Consider the following 21,834-nt stretch of genomic DNA (forward strand, 5'->3'; position numbering starts at 1 on the left):
GTATATGCGCACTTCTGCAGTAAAATTATTTTTACATGTGAGCGTCCAACTCTTTGCACGCCTCTGCGTATTAAGAAGCTCTATAAAGCTAGCAGGCACCAAATCAGCAGAATCAAATCGGATCTATCGGAATTTTTAGTACTCATTTTGTACTAAATTGTACCATTAACAATAATTTTGTACCGTGTGCCATTTCGAAGAAAATCGTGGCGCTGCTGGCTTAACATTAAGCTGGCAGGATTAATTCAAAATAAAAGAAAAAAAGAAAAATAATATCAGAAGTCAATAAGATTGAATTTGTACTATTTTATACTGCCAAAAACAATTTTATATTATGTATCATTTCCAAGAAAATAGTGGTGCTGATAGTTTAATATGCTGGCAGGACCATAAAAAAAACAACACAGGGCAAAAATTAACGCAACTGAAATTTGTCCTAATTTATACATACCATTGAAAATCAATTAATATTTTGCATTTTTCTCCTTAAATGACTTTATTAATATATATATGATACTTATAATCTATGAGGCATTCTACGTCAAACTGGACACCTTTGAAACATCATTTTATTTTTTTTTTTATTTGCTAACATATTCTACAGATAAAAATACGAGACACGTGTTTCGCAAAGAAATGTAACATTTTTTTTTGTATTGACTTATGTAAGTTGCAGAAATACATACAAAACATCGTTTATGCGACTAAATTATTATATCTTGAAGCTATTAGTCGTATAAAAAATGCAAGGATTGCTTTAAAAAATCGTAAATTATTCTATATATGGATGCGATATTTTTAATTTATCATTTTCATATAAATAAATCATTTTCCATTTGTTTACAATTTTTATCAATATTTTTAATCATCGATTCTCCAATTTAAAAATTTTGTAAAAATATTATATTCCCATTTCAATTATGAAGCAACCTTGGAAATTTCAAAATGGAACTCGAATTTTTTAACTATACAGTCCGTTCGAGTTCCATTTTGAAATTTTCAGGGTTGCTTTATAATTGAAATGGGAATATAATATTTTTACAAAAATTTTTAATTGGAGAATCGATGATTAAAAATATTGATAAAAATTGTAATCAAGTGGAAAATGATTTATTTATATGAAAATGATAAATTAAAAATATCGCATCCATATATAGAATAATTTACGTCATTTACGATCTCTAAAATCGATCTATTGCATTTTTTGTACGACTAATGGTTCGACGATATAACAATTTGAATGTAAAATGAATCGCACGAGCGATGTTTTTTATGAAATGTCTACAACTTACATAAATCTCAATACACAAAAAAAAGATATTACATTTTTTTCGTGAAACACGTGTCTTATATTTTTATCTAAAGAATATGTTAGCAAATTAAAAAAAAAATAAAATGATGTTTCAAAGGTGCCCGGTTTGACGTGGAATACCTCATAGACTGCGTTCGGATTCCCACCTGGATGCTCCCCGGATGTGTCATATCATCCTTGTTGTTTACCGAACGTTAAACAAGGATGACACGACACACGAGAAGCACCCGGGTAGGAATCCGAACGCAGTCATAGATTGTAAGTATTATACATACTAATAAAGTCATTTAAGGAAAAAACATGTAAAATATTAACTTATTTTTAATGGTACAAATTAGTACAAATTCAGTTGTGTTAATTTTTGCCCTTGTGTTGTTTTTTTTATTGTCCTGCCAGCTTAAATCTTAAATTAACAGCACCACTGTTTTCTTAAAAATGATACATAATATAGAATTGTTTTTGGCAGTACAAAATAGTACAAGTTCAATTGTATTGATTTCTGATATTATTTTTCTTCTTTTCTTTTGTTTCGAATTGGTTTTGCCAGCTTAATATTAAGCTAGCACCGCCACAATTTTTTTCGAAATGGCACACGATACAAAATTATCATTAATGATACAATTCAATACAAAATGAGTCATAAAAATTCCGATAAGTCCAATTTGATTCTGCTGATTTGGTCCTGCTAGCTTTATAGAGCTGTATATGTGTGTGTATTAAGAAATAGGTTTAAAGAAGTCGAAAAAAAGAACATACCGATTCTTTTTTATAATTCTCTTATATTTTTTATGGCTATCTCTTATATCTCTATATTTTTTATATTTCTTAATTAAAATATTTAATTATCTGAATGTATAAAATAATATAAAATACTACAAAGAAGCTAACTAGAGTCAATGTTTGTAATCGAGCAAAGTGAACAGTTACAGAGATAACTAGAGATTTAAGAGATATAAAATATATTTCTTAGAAATATAAAAGAAAGAGATAGAGAGTGATTTAAGAGATATAAATATATCTCTTAAATCTCTCTCTCTCTCTCTCTCTCTCTCACTCATATCTCTGTGGCACTTTATCTTTGCTCGTTTACAAAATTGACTTTGTTTATAATTTCTTTGTAACATTATTGTACACATTCAGATATAAATTGTGAATTAGGTTTGATCACTATGAACAATCTTCCTTTTTTTTAAACAAATTAATCTCCAAATAACTTGGAAGTTTATATCTTAAAATTACATAGAAACTTAAAAGTCTAAAAATAATTCCCTGATAGCAAGCTAACGTCAAAATGATGACAAAATGATGTAGCTTGCTACCAGGATTGTGTACTGTATTACTATACATATATTCTTGATGATCCTGATGAATTGATTGCTCAATTTTTTTTATTATAAAAATAAATGAGATTTTAACGTGTTTGAGGATCAAAGTTCGCAAATCTTAAGGTATTTCTCCGGCTACAATCGCTCTAGAAAATTAATGGCGTATAACCTACGAATATATCTCTCGGCGCGTGCTCTCTGAAGAGAGAAACTTTTGTGACGGACGTACACACACACACACACACGCATAAATGTCGTATCTGTATACACGAACACTAGTCTGCACTGAAAACAGTTGAAATATGGCAACAATACACATACACGCACACACACCATACAACACACACACACAGTATGTTCCTGTCTCGTCGCTCAGCGTGCAAGAAGGAGAATTCCATCAAATTACAAATGTAAACTACTCTAATTCAATAACGGCACCGTTAGGCCTCTCCATTTTTTTTTATAAGGTTTCTACAATATTTCTACATTACATTTTTTTTTAAATCTGTAGAAGATTTTCGCCGCAAAATATTAAAACATTACTTCGGCAAGGCTTGATATAGGAGTTTACGTGTTAAAAGCTGAAGCTTTGAACATGAATATCTCTATTTCGGTTAAGGTTTTTGAAAAATTTCAATTTTGAAATATGGATATTAATAAGATATGGTTAAAATAATTTTATCTATATATGTGACTAAAATTAGTCACATATAGATAAAATTATTTTAAACATATCTTATTAATATCCATATTTCAAAAAAATCTGTAGAAACTCAATTTCTCAGAGAAATACCTTAAATTTTTTCTATCGAAAATTGTTCGTTGACGTTGACGCATGTGTCATTTCTTATTGTTATACAATCGTCTGCTGACCATTACGAATATGACATAAAAATGTTTTTTGCTATGTATCGTGTAAGAAATTTTTCTATTTATTCTTTACAGCAGTCTACTTTATCTTTCATAATGTCAGAGAAGTTGCGGTTACTGTGAACATTTTCACATGTATATAATGCATGTGTCTTAGAATTATTAGTTGCCTCTCTAATCAAATGTCAGAAAAAGTCGACTTAAATTAAGTATAAACGACACTAGATTAATTTGAAAGGTTGCCCGCTGTGAACATATAGTTATTATATTACATTTGCGTATATCAGCATTATCATATTTCCGCCACGGAGTATTTCGACATTAAAAGCATTAAAAACTGGAAATATTAGTCATTCTGCGTCTCGTTCTAGCATATTTTTCTCTTCTTTATCATGAAAGCTTTTTTATTATAAAACATAGAATTAGAGCAAAATGAAGATCATGTTATCGGACTATCTTATTTCTTCCGAAACATATGTTCAGCTATCACTTGTATTTTATGTTTCTTTTTTCTTTCTTTTCGTAATATCTGAAAAAATCAATTTTATTGATACAGAGGCTGAATTTGTATCACAATTAAATCGAGTTCAAATTTCAATACTTTTATATATAATGTGCGTGCATGCGTGCGTGCGTGTGTGTGGGGGGGGGGAGGTTATTGTCGTTGTATATACAAAATATCTAGGATCTTTAAAATCTGATTCTATATATATATATATCCGCGGGTATTACTCTGGATAGAAAATGCAAAATGTACGATGACGGAATACCTTTGTAAATAAAAAATAAATAAAAATCATTATTAATAAATTATAATAGCATACAATAATGAAATCAATTATACCTTTAGCACTTATGGAAAAAGGTGGATTTGCGTGATACTTGCAGTGCTTACGATACAAAATAAATATCCATTTAAAATCCAAACTAAAATCACGGAAAGTTATAACATTTATGAATTAATCATCTTTATTTAATTTTTCACGTTTTTCGTTTGAACAAATTTCTCGGTGATAGTCACTGCATTTTCTTTCAGTAGTATGTTTCTCGCATAAGAGACTCTAGACTTACTACGCCATTGTCAGAATCGTACGAGCCTAATCGACGGTAACTCTTGACAATCTTTCGCCTCTGAACTGTTGCTATGAAGTACAGTCTGTAGCAATTGCTGCGCACAGTGCACATACCGAGAATTATGTGATGCTATTGCACACAAAAAAAGAAAAATAAATTATTTATAAATGAAGCGCTGTACTACATTAAAAAAAAAGTTCAAAAGACACAAGTGTATCACTAGCTGGAGTTGCGTGTTTTCCGCAAGTAGAAATTTATTGCGTAAGATATATCGCTTCGTAATTAAAGTTGTGTCATATCGATTAAGAATACGTAATTGTGATTTTTCTGTATTTGTTCGTTTGTTATGAATGAATCAATTACATTGCACATACACTGAGAGAAAAATGTTTGGTATTTGTAACTATAATTACATATCACTATAATTATGATTATTACTGCTATAATAATAGTAACAGTAACTATGTATATAGTTCTACCAACAAATGTATATAGTTGGCAACCTAAAATGACTATAATTATAGTTGTTATAACCATAAAATAGTTGAAATTACCATAAAAATGATTCAACTATAAAATTATAGTCACTTGAATCATTTTTATAATTAATTTCAACTATTTTATGGTTATAACAACTATAATTATAGTCATTTTAGGTTGCCAACTATATACATTTGTTGGTAGAACTATATACATAGTTACTGTTACTATTATTATAGCAGTAATAATCATAATTATAGTGATATGTAATTATAGTTACAAATACCAAACATTTTTCTCTCAGTGTAGGATTTTTACATGTAATTAAATGAGTTTAATGATCCTTCTTTTTCATTTTATAATTATCTATATGTCAAGTAGACCAGTTCACAGTATATGTATAAACAATTATACGACGTATGGTATCAATCTTAATATTTTGCAACTTTGAAAAAATTCTGTTGATAGCTTATCTTTATGTTTTAAGGCTCCTGCGTAGTCAGCGTGATTCAAAATCAGTCGGCGGCCTGGCGAAATATGGCGAAATCAGTAGCCACATACACAAACACAAGCCCATGTACATATACATGTGCTCTCGGCGCGCCAAAAGCGAGCACATGCACATGGGCTCGTGCTTGTGTTACAGCGCCTCGCCACAATAAATGGGTGAACTTATAGGCGTGGAAAAGTGACGTTTAACGACAAAATTTGTGCTGCATGCCATTTCGTTATTATTTGCTTAATTATCAAAAAGTAACGTGTCTCGTACTTATAAAAATCCTAAAAATGGGCAGAAATTATAGTTGTCCTGGAATTTGATACGTAAAAGCGTATATTTCATTCATTTCAACATCTGTTCAAACTGTGTGTTTCTGCCCGAAATTAGACTCACTTTACTTACCTTTTACGACCATTTACTGACTATTAAGAGAGAAAAAAGGACATAGTTTCTGCCTATTTTTACAGGTATTTTAAAGCAATCTCATCATTTAGATTTATCTAAATTGTTTTTATTTACAAATGGCTTGTAGCATAAATTTACATGTCATTCCTCGTTTCTGACATCACGATTCCAACATGGCCGCAACTCAGGAGTCTTAACGTCAGCATTTTAATAAATATTTAACCAGAGTTTTAAAGCTATTAAAAATTGCATTATTTATTTGCTCGAAGAGAAAATAAAATTATTAAATTATTATTAAAAAATATTAGTTCCTCGAAAAGAAATTGTTATATTTTGAGAAGTGTTAGAAAATTATAACTTATTTTAAAATTCTTTAGAACCTTTCACCGATCGCTTGCAACTTTCAACGTACTCCCGGCATTGAGGATGGAACAAATAGCATCTTTTTTTTCAGATTGTAGAAGTATGGGGAAAAGAAATTATAAAAAGGGACGAGAGGCATTATGTTACTATTCATTTTATTTTAAATCAATGAAGAGCTGTCGCGTGTTCTACAATCTGTTTTTGTAAAGTTTTTTCTCTTCTTAATTTTTTGGGTCGCAACGGATGAACGATGATTGTCGAGTCCGTCGTGCGTATCTCGGATCAATCAATCGTAGATCCACTTTTCAGCGACACAAAATGATTCGTAATCTCGCATCTTGGCAGGTCGTATTATGTGTTTCTGCTCATCAAATTAATTGATAATATGCTGCATCACGATGGAGTGTATCCGTTTTTCTCATAATGCGTTAAATTACTGTGTTATAATAAACTATAGGAATAATAAAATGAAGATTGTATCTTTATCGTTCGTTGTGTTTCAATATTTATTTTCATCAAGTCTCTCTATTTTCCCTCTATACATATATGTTCTTAACTTCCTTTCCTCTTAATTAATTTATTTTGTTAGTTTCTATTTTTCGTTTAATTTCTGTTCGACTACATCATTTTTCTCAAATATATAATGCGTTAGGTTGGTATTTTATATGTCGTACGACAAGGTTTTTTAAGCTTATTGATTGGCTGCAAAGTAGAGAACTTTTCGGATCTCTCTGTCTTGCAACCAATCAACAAATTTGAAATCTTTGTTGCACGAAACATGAAATATTAATATACGATGCATCGTGGAGATAATTGTACTTTTATTGTTCGTTCTATTTCAACATTTATCCTTAACGAGGCTTCATCAACGGTCTCTATTTACCTTCTATGACTACATTTTAAAATGCCTTCTCCGAGGAAAATATTACTCTTAAAATTTATTCTTATGTAGCACACATAACGTATATTATATTTTATCGAATAAAATTTTCCTCGGAAAAGACGTTTCGGAATATGATATTAGTGATATTATCCATGTATATAATTCTTTCCTTTTGTTTTAAATAATTCTATAATTTTTATTAGATTATATTAATTGCAGACCTAATAAAATGGTAGACGTGTTATCGACACGTCTGCAGGAGGTATATGCCAAATGGGAAACCAGGACGCAAGTAACGCGAAATGCGGAACCGACGACCACACCATTTTCGCTGGATGGTAATTTTCTTTTCTTTCATTCCGAAGCTATTCTTACGTAAGATGCGTGTCGTGAGAATATACAATTACTATCAATCGACAGCTACCATCGGCGTGCGACTCTAACTATTCTCTCACAGCGTACTGTTCTTTCTGCGAGTACAGAATGCGTGTCCCGATTGCAAGACGAGAGATATTTATCGTAATCTCTTGATAAATACCGTAACTACCGTACATTTAACGGATTTAAGAACATAATTATTGTATTTTCCGTCTTTCTCTCGGATTGGAATCAAAATTCATAGGCCATTTATTCGTATCAGCTTTACTTCATATCTTCAATTTGATTTAATAATCTGTGTGTCAGTTCTTTTGAAATTGATTTATTATGTCTGTTACTCTAAATTTTAGAAGTATGAAACATTAGAGTACGTGAAATTCTTTGTCAGTTTTCGCATAGACGAAGAATTTCTTCGGACGTCCCATTTGCAACGAGATGCACTTCCAATAATTTGTTAAATGCGATACAATTACAGGTCTTCGACGAGCCGGCTTGCAGTTGCATCGAAGGAAGATTCAGGACCGGGAACAGTCGCGTAAGATACGAGAGAGCTCATTGTACAGCATCAAAGAAACTGAACCGCTGATGCCTTCGATCAAACACAAGTCTTCATTCCTGCATTACTGTTGTAACACCTGTACGCCCGCTTCCAGGGTGAGTTTTTGTTACTAGGATCAGGTCCACATCACGTCCATAATTTATCATTCTCGGCGAGATGAGCGGATCTTTTTCGGACGGACCATGTCTTGCGTGTTCTTCACCAATCTAGCCCGTAATACTAGCGATCTTGCGCGTAGGCGTGCATGAGATTCTTGGAATGGAGCTACCCAGCAACCGATTGACTCATTTAACTTATTGTTAATTACCGAACTTATCGTTAAATACCAGCGATCTCGTTGCTCCAACTTTGCGTCAGTTTCCGGTCCATTTTTCGTCGATAAAATTAATGGGCGTAGCATAGATATGGTTTATACAGAAATCCTACACTGTGCTATATTGATTGTGATTTATAACAGAGTCACCGAAAAAAACGATAGTTTATATATTTATATTTTTATTTATTTGAAATTTATGAAAAAAATTAATAAAATTTTTTTAATTGTCAAAATTTTAGCATCTCATGGAAAAAATTTTTTTGCTTTATGGCGCTCAAAATATACATGATTTATTATACTTTATTTTTAATGTAAAAAAATTTTGTTTAAACAAAATAGAGAATTCAGTTTGCTTTGAAAATCAATTAGATATATTATGTTAATTTAATTAGAATTCAGTTTACACTTTCACGTGTGTTAGACTAGATATCTTATTATATGTTAGAATGCTCTTTAGAATCCAAAGTGGATAATTATTCTATATACATGAGAGAGAGCCATTATATTCGTTACATTTAGATTCGCCAGAAGGATACTCGTCGTGAGAGTTTTATCGTATTTATCGTTACAATTGCGAAATTTACGTAAAAGAAATTGTCGCAAGTTTTATCAATATTTCAAATTACGAAAAAGATTTCTGTATCGAATAACACACATAGGTCATCTACCAAAAATACATCCAACGAGATTGTCCGACCGAATGCTTCTCAGTTTCTTAACCACATGAAATCGCAGATTTCGTGAACAAATCTTGGCGCATCTTCTTGCATAATATCTTTATTCCGTTTCCTACAACAATCCGCATTAATCGCTAGTTGTGCCTGAGGAGTAGAGAGTGTCTGCAAGACGTTTCATTTGCACATTTGCATCTTTACACCTACAAGCATGATCTATTTTCGGTACGCGATATGAGAGATCGGTGTGGGAGAATACACGACGTGTAACAACGACGCAAATAAGTCACCTAAGAACCGTTCACTTTTAAAGATCCTATTGGCCTCTCCTAACGTGATCATTTAGTTTTCGCGAAACGTAACTGTGCGTATGTGTAATTAGTTATGTGTAAATTGCAACGATTGATCATTCCGTAGAATTCTACTTTCAATAAATTGAAATCTATAATCAAGCGATAGTGGTCTCATGGTACACGCAGAAATATACGCAGTTGTTATGGCCTTATTACCTAATTAAAGAATATGTCCTCTGACATGTGTTTAATTATGTAACGAAGCTTTGGTCGTCTTTCATCACTTGACCCTGTCCGGATAAGAACAATTATAGCACGTAGGCACGCATGCATCGACGCGTGCGTAAATGTGAACTTCGTGCTAAGGCACTTAATCTTGAAGAGGAAAAATTGAATCAAAAGTGGATTCGAAGAAGGAAAAGAGAGGGAGATTCGTTCTCTCACATGTACTTCGATAAGCCATGTGTATGACTAAACAATTTAAGTGACTTTGAATTTTTGCAATTATAATTATTCCGATTATTCGATAACAATTTTACGTAATTAAAAAACAAATTGAAAAAATATTTTCGATACAAAATTGTATTTGGAGTGATGAAAAAGTGTCAACATATGCTCATCATAGATAACGATTATTTGTTATCAAAGATCATCTAGTAATTGTCGTTTAATAATAATAACAATATACAATTTGTACACGTGGTATAGCAATAAACATGTATTCGATAACAATTTTACGTAATTAAAGAACAAACAAATTGAAAAAATATTTTCAATATAAAATTGTATTTGAAGTGATGAAAAAGTATCGACATATGCTCATCATAGATAACGATTATTTGTTATCAAAGATCATCTGGTAATTGTCGTTTAATAATAATAACAATATACAATTTGTACACGTGGTATAACAATAAATATGTATTTGATATTCTAATGATAAGAGATATGTGCGAGGAAACACATGGATTCTTATCACGATGGTGGCGTATTGTTATCATTCGCGGGTATCCAAAGAATGTGAGTTAATAGAAGTATAAAAATATAACTAATTTTATAACGCTTATACGAAATGTTTAAAGGTCTTCACTAGAAAAATGAGTTGACTTTGAAGTAGACTAGAAGCACGTTCAGTAATTTTAAAACACTTATATATATATTTGACATTTCCAAAAAAATAGATTAATCAGCTGCTTCTGGTATATGTTCTCATATATGCTCCTTATATTTTTTTTATTATGTATTTTCTGCTGTCTTTACGAAATCTGAATTGAAAAAAAAATGTTTACTTTACTTCCTATCTTTTGTTCCAGGATACATTAGTAAAATCTGTGCTCAAGCAGCAGCAGCAACCATATGGTGTGAATATACTGACACAAAAACCAGATTCTCGAACGCTTTTCTCGAAAGTATTTACTCATCTATATCTTGTATTAGGCTTCAAGAATCATGATTATCCAAGGGTTACAGAAACAGTAAGTTTTGCTCTCATGTACTCTTATCGAATTTAGGCTAAATAAATCTCCACTATTGTTAATCTTGCTCTCGATGTAGGTTCTGAACGATGAAAAATTAAAAGAGGCTATCAAATTAACCGCATTAGAAACAGCTAATCATGAGGGTTGCAGCGAGGAGAAAGCGTTCGCAAAGGCAGAAGCCAGGGCTAGGAGCATACTCCTGCAAATGGAGAGCACTTGTAGCAACGCTTTTATTAAAATAGCCACGTGGGTGTTGTACAAATTGTTGCCTTGTTTCATACAATCCATCGTCGTTATACCCTCTCAACTGGAGATGCTGAAGCAGGCGAGTAATACCGGTTTGCCACTCGTAATGCTGCCCCTGCACCGCAGTCACTTAGATTACATAATGGTCGACTTCCAAATGATTGTGAATGATATAAGGGGTCCATTGATCGCGGCGGGGGATAATTTGAAGATGCCATTTTTCGGGTAAGCTTAGAATTTAACATAAATCTTGTTCTAAGTTTTAGAATCTTATTCAGTAACATTTATGAGGATATATTTACAATACGTTCAATATCGGTTGACAGATGGCTTTTGAAAAATCTGGGCGCTTTTTACATCAAACGTCGTATCGATCCGGTAACAGGACGCAAGGATCTTCTTTATCGTGCAACTCTTCAAACGTACATTATGGAGAATCTTCGTGCTGGACACAACATGGAATGTTTCATAGAAGGTGGCCGCACAAGAACCGGTAAACCTTGCATGCCAAAGAGTGGTATCCTGAGCGTCATCGTCGACGCATACATGGATGGCACCATTGAGGATGCATTTCTAGTACCTGTAGCGATTAATTACGAACGATTGGTAGACGGAAATTTTGTTAGAGAACAGTTAGGGCAATCAAAAAAAATGGAGACTTTCACGTCAACGATTAAAGCTATGTGGTCAACATTAAGGGGCCGTTATGGTATCGTCAAAATCGATTTCTGTCAACCGTTTTCCCTCAGGGTAAGAGAGAAAGAAAGATAATTTTTCTCAAATCAAATTGATTCGCATCGATAAGTTGAGACTTTTAATGTGGAAAGATGATTTCCAACAGGAAATGGTAAAGGCTTTTCAAGCTCAGCAAAATAAATTGGCTCTAAAAACTTCAGAAGGATATTTAAAATATACTATGTCGAATTCATCTCTTTACGGTACAGATGTAGTTGTGGAGGAACATCGACAAATGGTAGATAGCATCGCCCGACACATCGTGTATGGTGAGTCAAGATGATTATTAGCATGTTATGAAGTAAATATATCATTTATTATCAAGTAAATATATTATTGATATAGAAATATTTCTGTCGATTGTGAAATGATATCTTTATTATAATTTTTCAAGAGACGAATTTGAATTATCATCGTCTAATTGTTTTTAGATTCGTCAACATCTATGCCGATTATGTCAACGAATGTTGTTGCATTTTTATTATTAAATAAGTTCAGAGACGGTTGTACGTTAGACAAACTGGTCGAAGCGTTCGATTCGATAAGACAAGAGTTGGAATTTAGTGAAAAGAACATAGCGTTTTGCGGGGAGAGTGTTGATATCATTAATCATGCGGTTGGTAGACGATAAATAAAATGATCTGATTATGTGAGAAAAGAATTAGAAACTTATTAATCCTTGAATTTGTAGCTGGATATCTTAGGACCCGGCCTGGTAATGCAACAGCGACAAGAAATTACCGAAGCCATTGAGGGCAGTCAATCCTATAAATCAAACGTCGTCACAGCGATCCGTCCCATATCAATTCTACCAAATGTGATCGAATTATCATACTATAGCAACACTATGCTGCTATATTATATTATGGACAGTATAGTAGGTAAGACACATGAAGAGATCGACGAGTAGCTTTTAACCTTTCATCTGCAATCTGATTTTTTTTACACAAATAAAATTTTACTCTCAAATATTTTCGAAATAAAGAAAGGTATTTTCCTTTTTGTTAAATTATATATTTTTAAATTTCCATTTTTTTTTTAGTTTTGTGTTCAAATTTTAATTTTTATTGAATAGAAGTTTTAACATAAAAGACCTAGATTGCAGATAAAGGAAGTAAAAATATGATTGCAGATGGAGGATCAATTTTAAAACGTAACCTTGTTATATTTTCAGTAACAGCTTTGTATGCTGAATTGCAGTCTCAGATCAACGATCCAATCGCGATCGCTGAGAACAATATTATAGTGTTGCAAAACAATCTGCTCGAGCGGGCGCTCAAGTTATGCGACATTCTTAGGTACGAGTTTATTTTCTGCAGGCCCTGCCAAGAATTGAGAGATGTAGTTCTTGAAACAATACAGAATATCTCGCACAAAGGCATTATTACCCAGAAAGAGGTACATTTGTTTTTTACATAGATTAATTAAATAATTTATTTAAGTTATATATAGTAATAAAAAAAATAATTGACAGGAAGCTTATCTAGAGAATGAACTTTGGAGCAAAAGATACGCTCAAAATTTTGATGACAGTTCAGACGAAGAATACTCGAGAGAACGGAAAATCCAGAAGATTGAATATAAAGTAAATTATTTTTCTTAGATTTTTCTTGCTATTAATAATATCTATGTATCAACTTTTAAATTATTATATAAATATTTTATTTAATATATTTATTAATCTTATAAATTCTTTTTCTTAATTACTTTTAGCTGAGTTTAAGACCGGAACATTCTAGTCGCATGGAATTTTTACATACAATGTTACGTCCGTTAATTGACACGTACACATGCAGTGCTTTTAATTTGAGGAAATTAGTCGATCGGTCGGTCAATGAACGAGAGTTAGTTCAAGAAGTATTGAACGAAATCAAAACCAAAGTGGACGGAGGTATAATTAGTTATGGTAAGTTTTATATATATAGGTACACACACGCGCGCGCGCGCACGCACACGCACACGCAAATGCAACACACACAATTCAACGCGATTCTGGTGACATTCGGATGTAATGTAAAATATATTGTTAACTACATAATTTTTCATTGGGAACACAAGATTGCTTATAAATAAAATAATATATACGATTTGGAATCACACTCAATTAGTAAAGACTGAAATTGTTTTTATATTATATATAAAATGATATCATTTCTTTAATAGGAGAGAGTTTATGCGTCGATCCGATAAAGAACTCCTTTAGACTGTTTGAAAAATGGAATGTCCTGACGTGTCATATGCAAGAGAACATTAAAATTTTTTACTTGAAAGAGGATTACGATACGGATGCGGCAACGAAAAATGTGTACGATACTATAGCTGCTTTTAAGTGGGTCAGAAATATAGACTAAAATATGGTGATATTTCCTACTTCAATTAAAAAGAGTCTTTGAATCACATTATTTTTTATATCTTTTATAAAAAAATCTCATTAATTATACACACATAAACTTTGATGTCCAACAATTTTTTTTCTTGCGAACATTGTCGGACATGCAACTACATATAACTATATAGATTTGTTTGCATTGCTTGAAATCTCCCCTAAATTTTTGAACAAGATATAGTGTAAACATATATTTAGATTTAAAGAAAGAAGTCGAAGATTTTAAGTGCAAAAAGTACAAGCAATGCGAACAAACCTTATACATATAGTATTGTAGTATGTGTACTACAATATACATGTAAGTATGTGCAACTTGTATATAACTTCTTTTATCGGAAAAAGATAAAAAGAGATATGATATGGTATATCACTTGTGAATGTTCTTAAAAATATACGTTGTGTGATACATTCACAATGAAATACTTAAAAATCCTGTTTCACGATGTAGAACTGTACAGATGCAAAATTATATCATAGCTCTAAGTTGGTTGTATCATAAAATATTTTTACGAATAAATAGATAAAATACTATATATTATAGAAATATGTTTATAGTTTTTTTTAATAAAAATAATCTTGTTTTGCGTATATATATATTTAATAATTTCTTTTCAATTCTATATTAATTTAACATCTTGTTTCATATATCTTGCAAAAACTTTTTAACATTTCTATTAATGAAACATGAATATATAGCCTGCATTATAAAATTTGGTAAAACTTTATGTGCACTGCAATCTAACGGCTTCAGTATTTCACAATCGACGAAATCGGACAACTCCTTCTGAGTCCCATGCACTTTTCTCTATCAATGAACAGTGCATCTATCTTAGACTTTAAATTGCTTTCCAGATTAGATCTCGTGCGCAAAAGTTGCTGATGTTGCGCCTCAGATTGTTGCAGTTTCATATTCAAATCATACACTATTTTATTAATATCCTCTACTTCTTTGTTCATCCTATGAAGCACGTAAATATTGTTATTTAAATAGTGACACGTAAATGATTTTTTAACAAACCTGAATTGGGCATCATCCTTGCATAATTCATTGTCCGGACGATGTGTCCTGGCCTCCAGTCGCGTGTGCGCTACTTTCAATACTGGACTTTTATCGGCGATAGTCTTTTGCATTAATGCTACACTCTTTTCGACGTCAAAAATCTCTTCCTGAATCTAAAATGTCCACATATAGATAATATCGAATCTTGTGCATAAGATTTAAACAAGAAGGATCTAAAGACGTTATGAAGATTTTATAACTTTTCAAATACTTTTTTAGATGTTTTCTAAATTTTTTACATTGTTTATAATGTTGATAAAAATTTACACACCCTCACTATGATCTTACATCCCAGTTTTTTGTTTTTTGTAACAAAAATGTTACCTTATGTAAATGCGTTTGTAATTTTTCTTTCGCTTCCAACATTTCGGCAACTCGTCTGTCCAGCGCTTTATTGGTTTCAGCCCAAGCTTCGCATATTTCGTAGACTACCGCATTTATAACATTGTCAATATCATTTCGCAATTGGTGCGATTTTGCTCGTTCCGTTTGTGATTTCTTCACTATACTATTTGTCGCTTCTGCCCAAAATTCAGGCGCAATAACACTGCATAAACATAGTTATTATAGCTTCAGTTAGTAGAGAAATAAGGTGTACAAAGAATATATCTTGCTTAGTAAAGTAAAATATGTTATTATACAAATATCAATTTATGTGAAAAAGTTTCATTTTGTAATCTTTCTTTCTTCTCTCTCAAAATAGTGTGCTTATAAATGAAAGCTTTCATAATTACCTAGGATCGTATCTTTCTATACCACCGTAATATTGCAGACCTCGAGTAAAATTGTTCATCTGGTGACACACGTTATCAATTCCTAAGGCTGTTTCTTTGTTTTGTATATCAATCTGTAGCTGATGCTGCACAGCTCTACCATTTATTAACTGAAAAATATTGAAGGAGTTTTCAAGGTTGATACCACATAATATCGATAAACATATGACATACCTGATTAACACATCTATCCATGACCTGTTTCAATTTTTTCTCACAGTTTCTCACTATTTCAACTTCTTCTAGCAGAGCTTTTTCGACCTCATCATGTACCAAATCAATGCCTATCAATATTAATTAATTAATTAAGCCTTCTAGGTGATGCAATTCTAAAATATTCTTCCATTTTTTTACAGCGATTGCTTATTTTTAATCTCAATATCGAGTCTCTTTATTATCTAATATAAAAAAAAATGAAAAACCTTTTCTCGACTCCCGGTGATAAAGACATTCTTGCGCAATATGTAACTGTCCTTCAAGACTTTGGATCACGGTTTGCAATTTGCGACGACTGTCCTGCATTTTACCGTTTTCTACGATTAATCTCTCCAATTCTGATGCCACTTCATTCCGCCAGAAAGTAACATCTGTGATTCTTTCCCCGAGTTTTCGACCACTCTCTATTTGTCCCTTTTTTACCTTTTCGTTTACTTCTCTGAAATAAATATATCGCAGCAACAATATATTTCAAGAATTCACACACAAATCATGGTATAATTTATTAACGAATAATTTTTAAGATAACTGGAATAATTAAATCAGTTTTAACATAACGGTATTTCTATGCATTGAATAACTTTCTGCAAACAATTTCTTAATCTTTTTATAAATTATTTTATAATTTTATAGGAAATCAAATATAATAACAAATGAAAAACTTTAAGGATATACTTTGCGCGCGCTAATGCAAAGTTAAAACAATTAATACATCACTAAATAATTTGATTTAAAAGAAACATCAACTCGAGTCTTAAAAATGTACTCCTACCGCATTAAGCACGCATTGTTTTTGCGCAATTTTTCAGAGTAACATCTATTCTCATTCGCTTCATTATAGAGTTTGATTTCATTCTGTATCCAATCACATGGAGTGTATCGCGTGTAAAGCGCAGCACGTGCCGCGTGCGAAGGATTACGATCAAAACCGGTTACCAAATTTGGAAACTTCAGTGGTTCCGTCGCCAAGCCACGTGACGTGCGACAAGCATCCACCAGCAGATTCGTTATTGGCTGTGCAGGCCTAAGTAAATTACGATTAATTTGAATAAAAGAAATTAATTTTTATTTTTTATGTTAAAAATAGCGTAGACCTTTAAATTGGATTTTATTCATCTTTTACTTTTTCAAATTAGAATTTATGCATCAGTGAATATTAGAACTATAGTGAACTACTCACAAGGGAGCCACCTCTACAACCTCATATCCTAAGGTAGGTCGCCAGGGATGCGGCCTTGGAGTCTTGTAAAATTCTCCAATTCTGGTTGGAATCGGAGGACCTGCGACCTGCTCCATACACGGTGAAACGCTGACTGCACTCCACGGTTGAAGTTGCTAGACATAATAACAGATATTTAAGTAATAAGAAATGAATAAATATGGCATTAATTGAAAATCTCAATAGGATGGTTTGCTCCTCGAGTGTTTTTGCATACATATTAAATAAAATTGCTGTTACAATTTCCTATATTTTAACCCTACATCTGATTAATATGAAATTGACAGAATCGTTTAAACTTCAATACGATAATACGTAATACTTAATAATAATAATAATATTTACGGAATACATAACAGTTTCAGTCCTTTTCTCGGTTTTAACGTTGACCATGATTACAATAAATTTCGTAGGTTTCTTTCCACGTCCGAAGAAGAGATAGCAATTCAATGCAATTTCGAAATGCGACTAACTTGAAGTAAATCAAATCTCGAATGATTTTGAAAACGCAATGCCTACTCCGAAGACATGTCTACTTGCATCATGCTCCGAAGTAATCTATCATGAAAGTAACCAAATGGAATAATAAAATAATAATATAATAATAATAATATATAAAAGAATTATTTTCTTTTTTCCCCTTTTTTTCTCGAATGATTCTGAAAACGCAATACCTACTCCAAAACTAAACATAATAATAATAACAATAATAAAATAGTACAACAAAAATAGTACAATAATAAACGCTTTATTAAGTGTGAATACACAAGTAAGAGTTAATAATACAATCAACGTACACACACAATAATATAACACATCAACATAACAAAAATATTTTCCTTTTTTTCTCAAGTGATTTTGAAAATGCAATATCTACTCCAAAATAATCAAGTAAAATAATAATAATAACAATAACACACACACACATACACAGTAAATTTAATAAATCTATATATTATTCGCTTCTAATATCTTGCGTAGTGGTATGCCCTTTATAATTAATATTGTTTTGAATAAAAGTAATAATAATAATAATAATAGTAAAAGTAATAATATATATAATAAAAATATTTTCCCTTTTTTTCTTGATAATTTCGACCACTTCGATGTTCTTATCTAGGCGGGGCGCCTTTTCGAAATCCGGAAGTGCATCGGCCACGTGATGCGAGTGAGCGTCACGAGGTAATAGTCAGGTGCTTTCGGAGTGCCTTCTGCTCCATTGAATCAGTACTGTGCATACGGTTCAGCGTGAATTCGCGTTGGTTTGACCCGGCCTCAACTCGACTTCCAGGATGACGAGAGGCACGGGAAAGACGAGCAATATGGTCCGCGTATCATTCTTCGCACTGTCCCTCGTCTGTCAGCTAGTCTTCGCCTACGCTTGCACGCCCACTGTGATCTGGTGCTCGCACGATTCGTCTGACTATGATGCTACTTACAGAAAGGTACCGTCGAGTCCGCTGCAGAGGTTGACTCCTGACGAGTTCGAAAAGATCCTGTTGCAGTTGAACGTTACCGAGCCAGCGATTGTTGTTGAGGAGCTATGTGTTGAGGATCTGCGGAATAGCAAGGTTAGTCCTCTTCGCCCCTTCCTGGCATTTATCTGTGGCTACAAAAGAGATGCTTATCAGAAAGTCTTAGGTCCAGTTCCATAACTCACAGTTAACTCTTAACCGAGGTTCAATTTGTTTTTCATCTCTTTTCAATTTTAGAAAGACAACGAATAAGTTGAATCTTAAGACTTAACCATGAGTTGTGGAACTGGGCTTTAAGAAGAAATATAGGAAAAGATAATGGAGGAAGAATTCGTGGAAAGAAATCTCGAATTTTGATTGCATTCTGGTTTACATTAGTCTAGTGTATAGTTTCCTCTAAAGCATTCATTCACATTTAAAGCAGCGTTGAACCAAAATAAGTCGATAGAAATACGTTTGATTGCACTCTTTTCATTACTTCAATTCACAAAATCTCTACTTCCAACAGAAATAGCACACTAAATTTAATCAACGCAAAAGTGAAATTGACAGTTTTGATAGAAAGTAGATCACTGTTGCAATATTATTGTCATAAGTTTTAATCTGTTACCTCTCTCATTTCTTATATACCTTTCTTTTCTCTCTGGATTATGGATATACATTTGTTATAATTTAAAAATGAAAGATACAAGAAGAAAATATCCCCAAATTTGCATTGAATATTTAATGGTAATAAGACTAGTTTGTTCACTATGATCTACATGTTTTTCTATTCTACATGCGTATGTTTTAATGTATTATCAATAATGACAGTTTAGAATTATATTCTTGCACTCTTTTCTTCTCCTGTGGATTCTAAAAATGTATTTGTTATAATTTAAAAATAAAAGATACACACAGAAAGAAATTCCTACGTTGAACATCTAATGGCAATAAGACTATTTTAGTTTGTTTTATTATGATTTACAAATGTATTTTCCATCCTGCATTCGTATGTCTTAATATATTATGTTTGAGTACTTTTTATCTATATAGTGATACAAGTCGATACAAATATTTCATTTTTCTTGATATTCAGAGTGTTAATAAAGAATTACAGTTGCATCACCAAATGGAAAGCATACAGAGTAATGAAATTTAGAATTAAAAACAGATACATCAATTATTTCTTTTAGAGAATCTTTCAGAAATCATAAAATAAAATTGTTATAAATGTACAAATGTTACAGGTGCTGTCAAATGCCACTAATGGTTCCAAAATATTTTATTTCGCGTGTGTCGTTTCATCCGACGAGATAATCCAAAAGATCTGTAAACAGAAAAAAATGATAGAGGATATTAATGATGATCATAATCTCAACATGATCCTCAAGGACATCGATTCGAACGGATGCATAGTACTTACTGGAAAACAGTGCCGTTACAGCTACACTGAGCGAATAAAGAGAGAAGTGCTTGCGGACAATTCTACTTCAGAGTTCAAGATAAAAACAGACGATGTTCTATTGTATTCCGCTCAACCATTGACACTCAAGGTAAGTAACATTAATAAAATAATATTGCATAAAAAATTTTAAAGCAAATTTCTCAAGTTTTGAGACTTTCTTTTTATAACTTTTATATTAAGTGATAAAAGAGAAAGAATTTACAAAAAACATGAACCTATTCGATGTCAATTAATTTAGGAAGGCTAAAAAAATTAAAGGTAATACAAAAAAAGTGTTGTGCCATTGCAGATATCTGACAAGCCAGAAGTGCAGCTTGTTCAATCTAAAGTCACCGGAATGTCATCTAAGAACAATAATAACACGATGATCTTGACTATCAAGCTTGACGATCAGACCATCGGCAGTCTAACGCTTGAGTTTTCGTTCGAGATCAAAAGAGGCTACTACACGTTGACCAAAGTGACCTACGAGACGATCAATGGAGTTAATACTCTATCCACCAAGCGAGACATTTCTTTTCCGTTCGGTTTCTCTTATCATTGCTCACCGAAAACCACCTTCACGGACGGTACCACGTTCTTAAATATCATGGATATGCAAGTACAGGTCGGTCACAAAGGTGCAACGTTCAGCGACGCGTACGACTGCGTCGGTTTTACCAGTATACCAATTTGGACGGGGATATTCGTGACGGTAATACTGGGGTTGATCATGATATGGGCGCTCACCATGATCATGGATATCCGCACGATGGACAGATTCGATGATCCTAAGGGGAAAACTATCACGATTTCCAGCGCGGAGTAGAATAATAATAATAATGGAACTTATAATGCAATTGTAGGTATTGAATACTCGTGCGAAATCTATTGTCAGATAAGATCATATCGATTGTTCACGATGATGATTGTTGTCTTGAACGTTTAGTTTCTCTAATTTGAGTGTCACATGTTTTCACAAAAACCGAGAAAGTATTGAGTAGTAATGATAATACTAGTCTCGTTACGAACTTTCATTATGAACTTTCGCTCGATGTATAAATATCATTCCTTTGTTTAATATTACTTTCGATATTTGTAATTGTTCGCTATTGTGAGTTTGCTGTTTGTATGATACAATGGTTATGAACTGTTATTTTAGTATTCAGTCTTTATGGAAAAGATAAAAAATTCTTCGAATGAATGAAGGTAGCACAATATATATTATTAAATAAAAATCCGAACAATAAGTGTTCTTTTAAACACAGGAATATATTATATAATACGCAATAGAAAAAAAAATTGTATAGCCACATGAACTCGCGATGAAATTACAGCTACATACAACGTTATTGCCTGTTACTATTTGTAACAGGCAATGTAATATTT

At 32.3% G+C, this 21,834-nt stretch overlaps 3 protein-coding genes across 6 annotated transcripts in view; 2 read left to right on the forward strand and 1 right to left on the reverse strand.

The window, feature by feature from the left end:
- Nucleotides 1-14,768, forward strand: part of mino (glycerol-3-phosphate acyltransferase mino) — a 37,021-nt gene extending 22,253 nt beyond the window's left edge. For 2 of the 4 annotated variants that reach the window (XM_018503425.1, XM_018503424.1), the window contains exons 2-13: nt 7,431-7,549; nt 8,065-8,243; nt 10,745-10,906; nt 10,986-11,380; nt 11,482-11,905; nt 11,997-12,159; nt 12,322-12,506; nt 12,582-12,771; nt 13,065-13,288; nt 13,365-13,475; nt 13,604-13,796; nt 14,054-14,767. In XM_018503425.1, coding sequence (XP_018358927.1) covers nt 7,441-7,549; nt 8,065-8,243; nt 10,745-10,906; nt 10,986-11,380; nt 11,482-11,905; nt 11,997-12,159; nt 12,322-12,506; nt 12,582-12,771; nt 13,065-13,288; nt 13,365-13,475; nt 13,604-13,796; nt 14,054-14,241 — 2,523 coding nt within the window. In that variant the 5' untranslated portion in view covers nt 7,431-7,440 and the 3' untranslated portion in view covers nt 14,242-14,767. Of the gene's footprint in view, nt 1-7,430; nt 7,550-8,064; nt 8,244-10,288; nt 10,452-10,744; nt 10,907-10,985; nt 11,381-11,481; nt 11,906-11,996; nt 12,160-12,321; nt 12,507-12,581; nt 12,772-13,064; nt 13,289-13,364; nt 13,476-13,603; nt 13,797-14,053 lie in introns of those variants that run through there. The other 2 variants (XM_018503422.1, XM_018503426.1) reach the window with 2 other exon arrangements.
- A 120-nt stretch (nt 14,769-14,888) lies between these two features.
- On the reverse strand, nt 14,889-18,005 carry LOC108758330 (tektin-3). Its single transcript, XM_018503211.1, has 9 exons — nt 17,890-18,005; nt 17,506-17,660; nt 17,098-17,349; nt 16,532-16,764; nt 16,284-16,393; nt 16,071-16,219; nt 15,661-15,883; nt 15,295-15,449; nt 14,889-15,234 (listed from the first exon to the last, which is right to left on the reverse strand). The coding sequence occupies exons 1-9, from the start codon at nt 17,935-17,937 to the stop codon at nt 15,024-15,026; spliced, it is 1,536 nt and encodes a 511-aa protein (XP_018358713.1). The 5' UTR covers nt 17,938-18,005; the 3' UTR covers nt 14,889-15,023.
- A 723-nt stretch (nt 18,006-18,728) lies between these two features.
- Nucleotides 18,729-21,297, forward strand: LOC108758424 (uncharacterized). Its single transcript, XM_018503401.1, has 3 exons — nt 18,729-19,115; nt 20,249-20,554; nt 20,756-21,297. The coding sequence occupies exons 1-3, from the start codon at nt 18,837-18,839 to the stop codon at nt 21,272-21,274; spliced, it is 1,104 nt and encodes a 367-aa protein (XP_018358903.1). The 5' UTR covers nt 18,729-18,836; the 3' UTR covers nt 21,275-21,297.
- Nucleotides 21,298-21,834: the final 537 nt, after the last annotated feature.

The sequence above is a fragment of the Trachymyrmex cornetzi genome, unplaced genomic scaffold (genome assembly GCF_001594075.2).
Source record: "Trachymyrmex cornetzi isolate Tcor2-1 unplaced genomic scaffold, Tcor1.1 scaffold156, whole genome shotgun sequence".
NCBI lineage: Eukaryota > Metazoa > Arthropoda > Insecta > Hymenoptera > Formicidae > Trachymyrmex > Trachymyrmex cornetzi.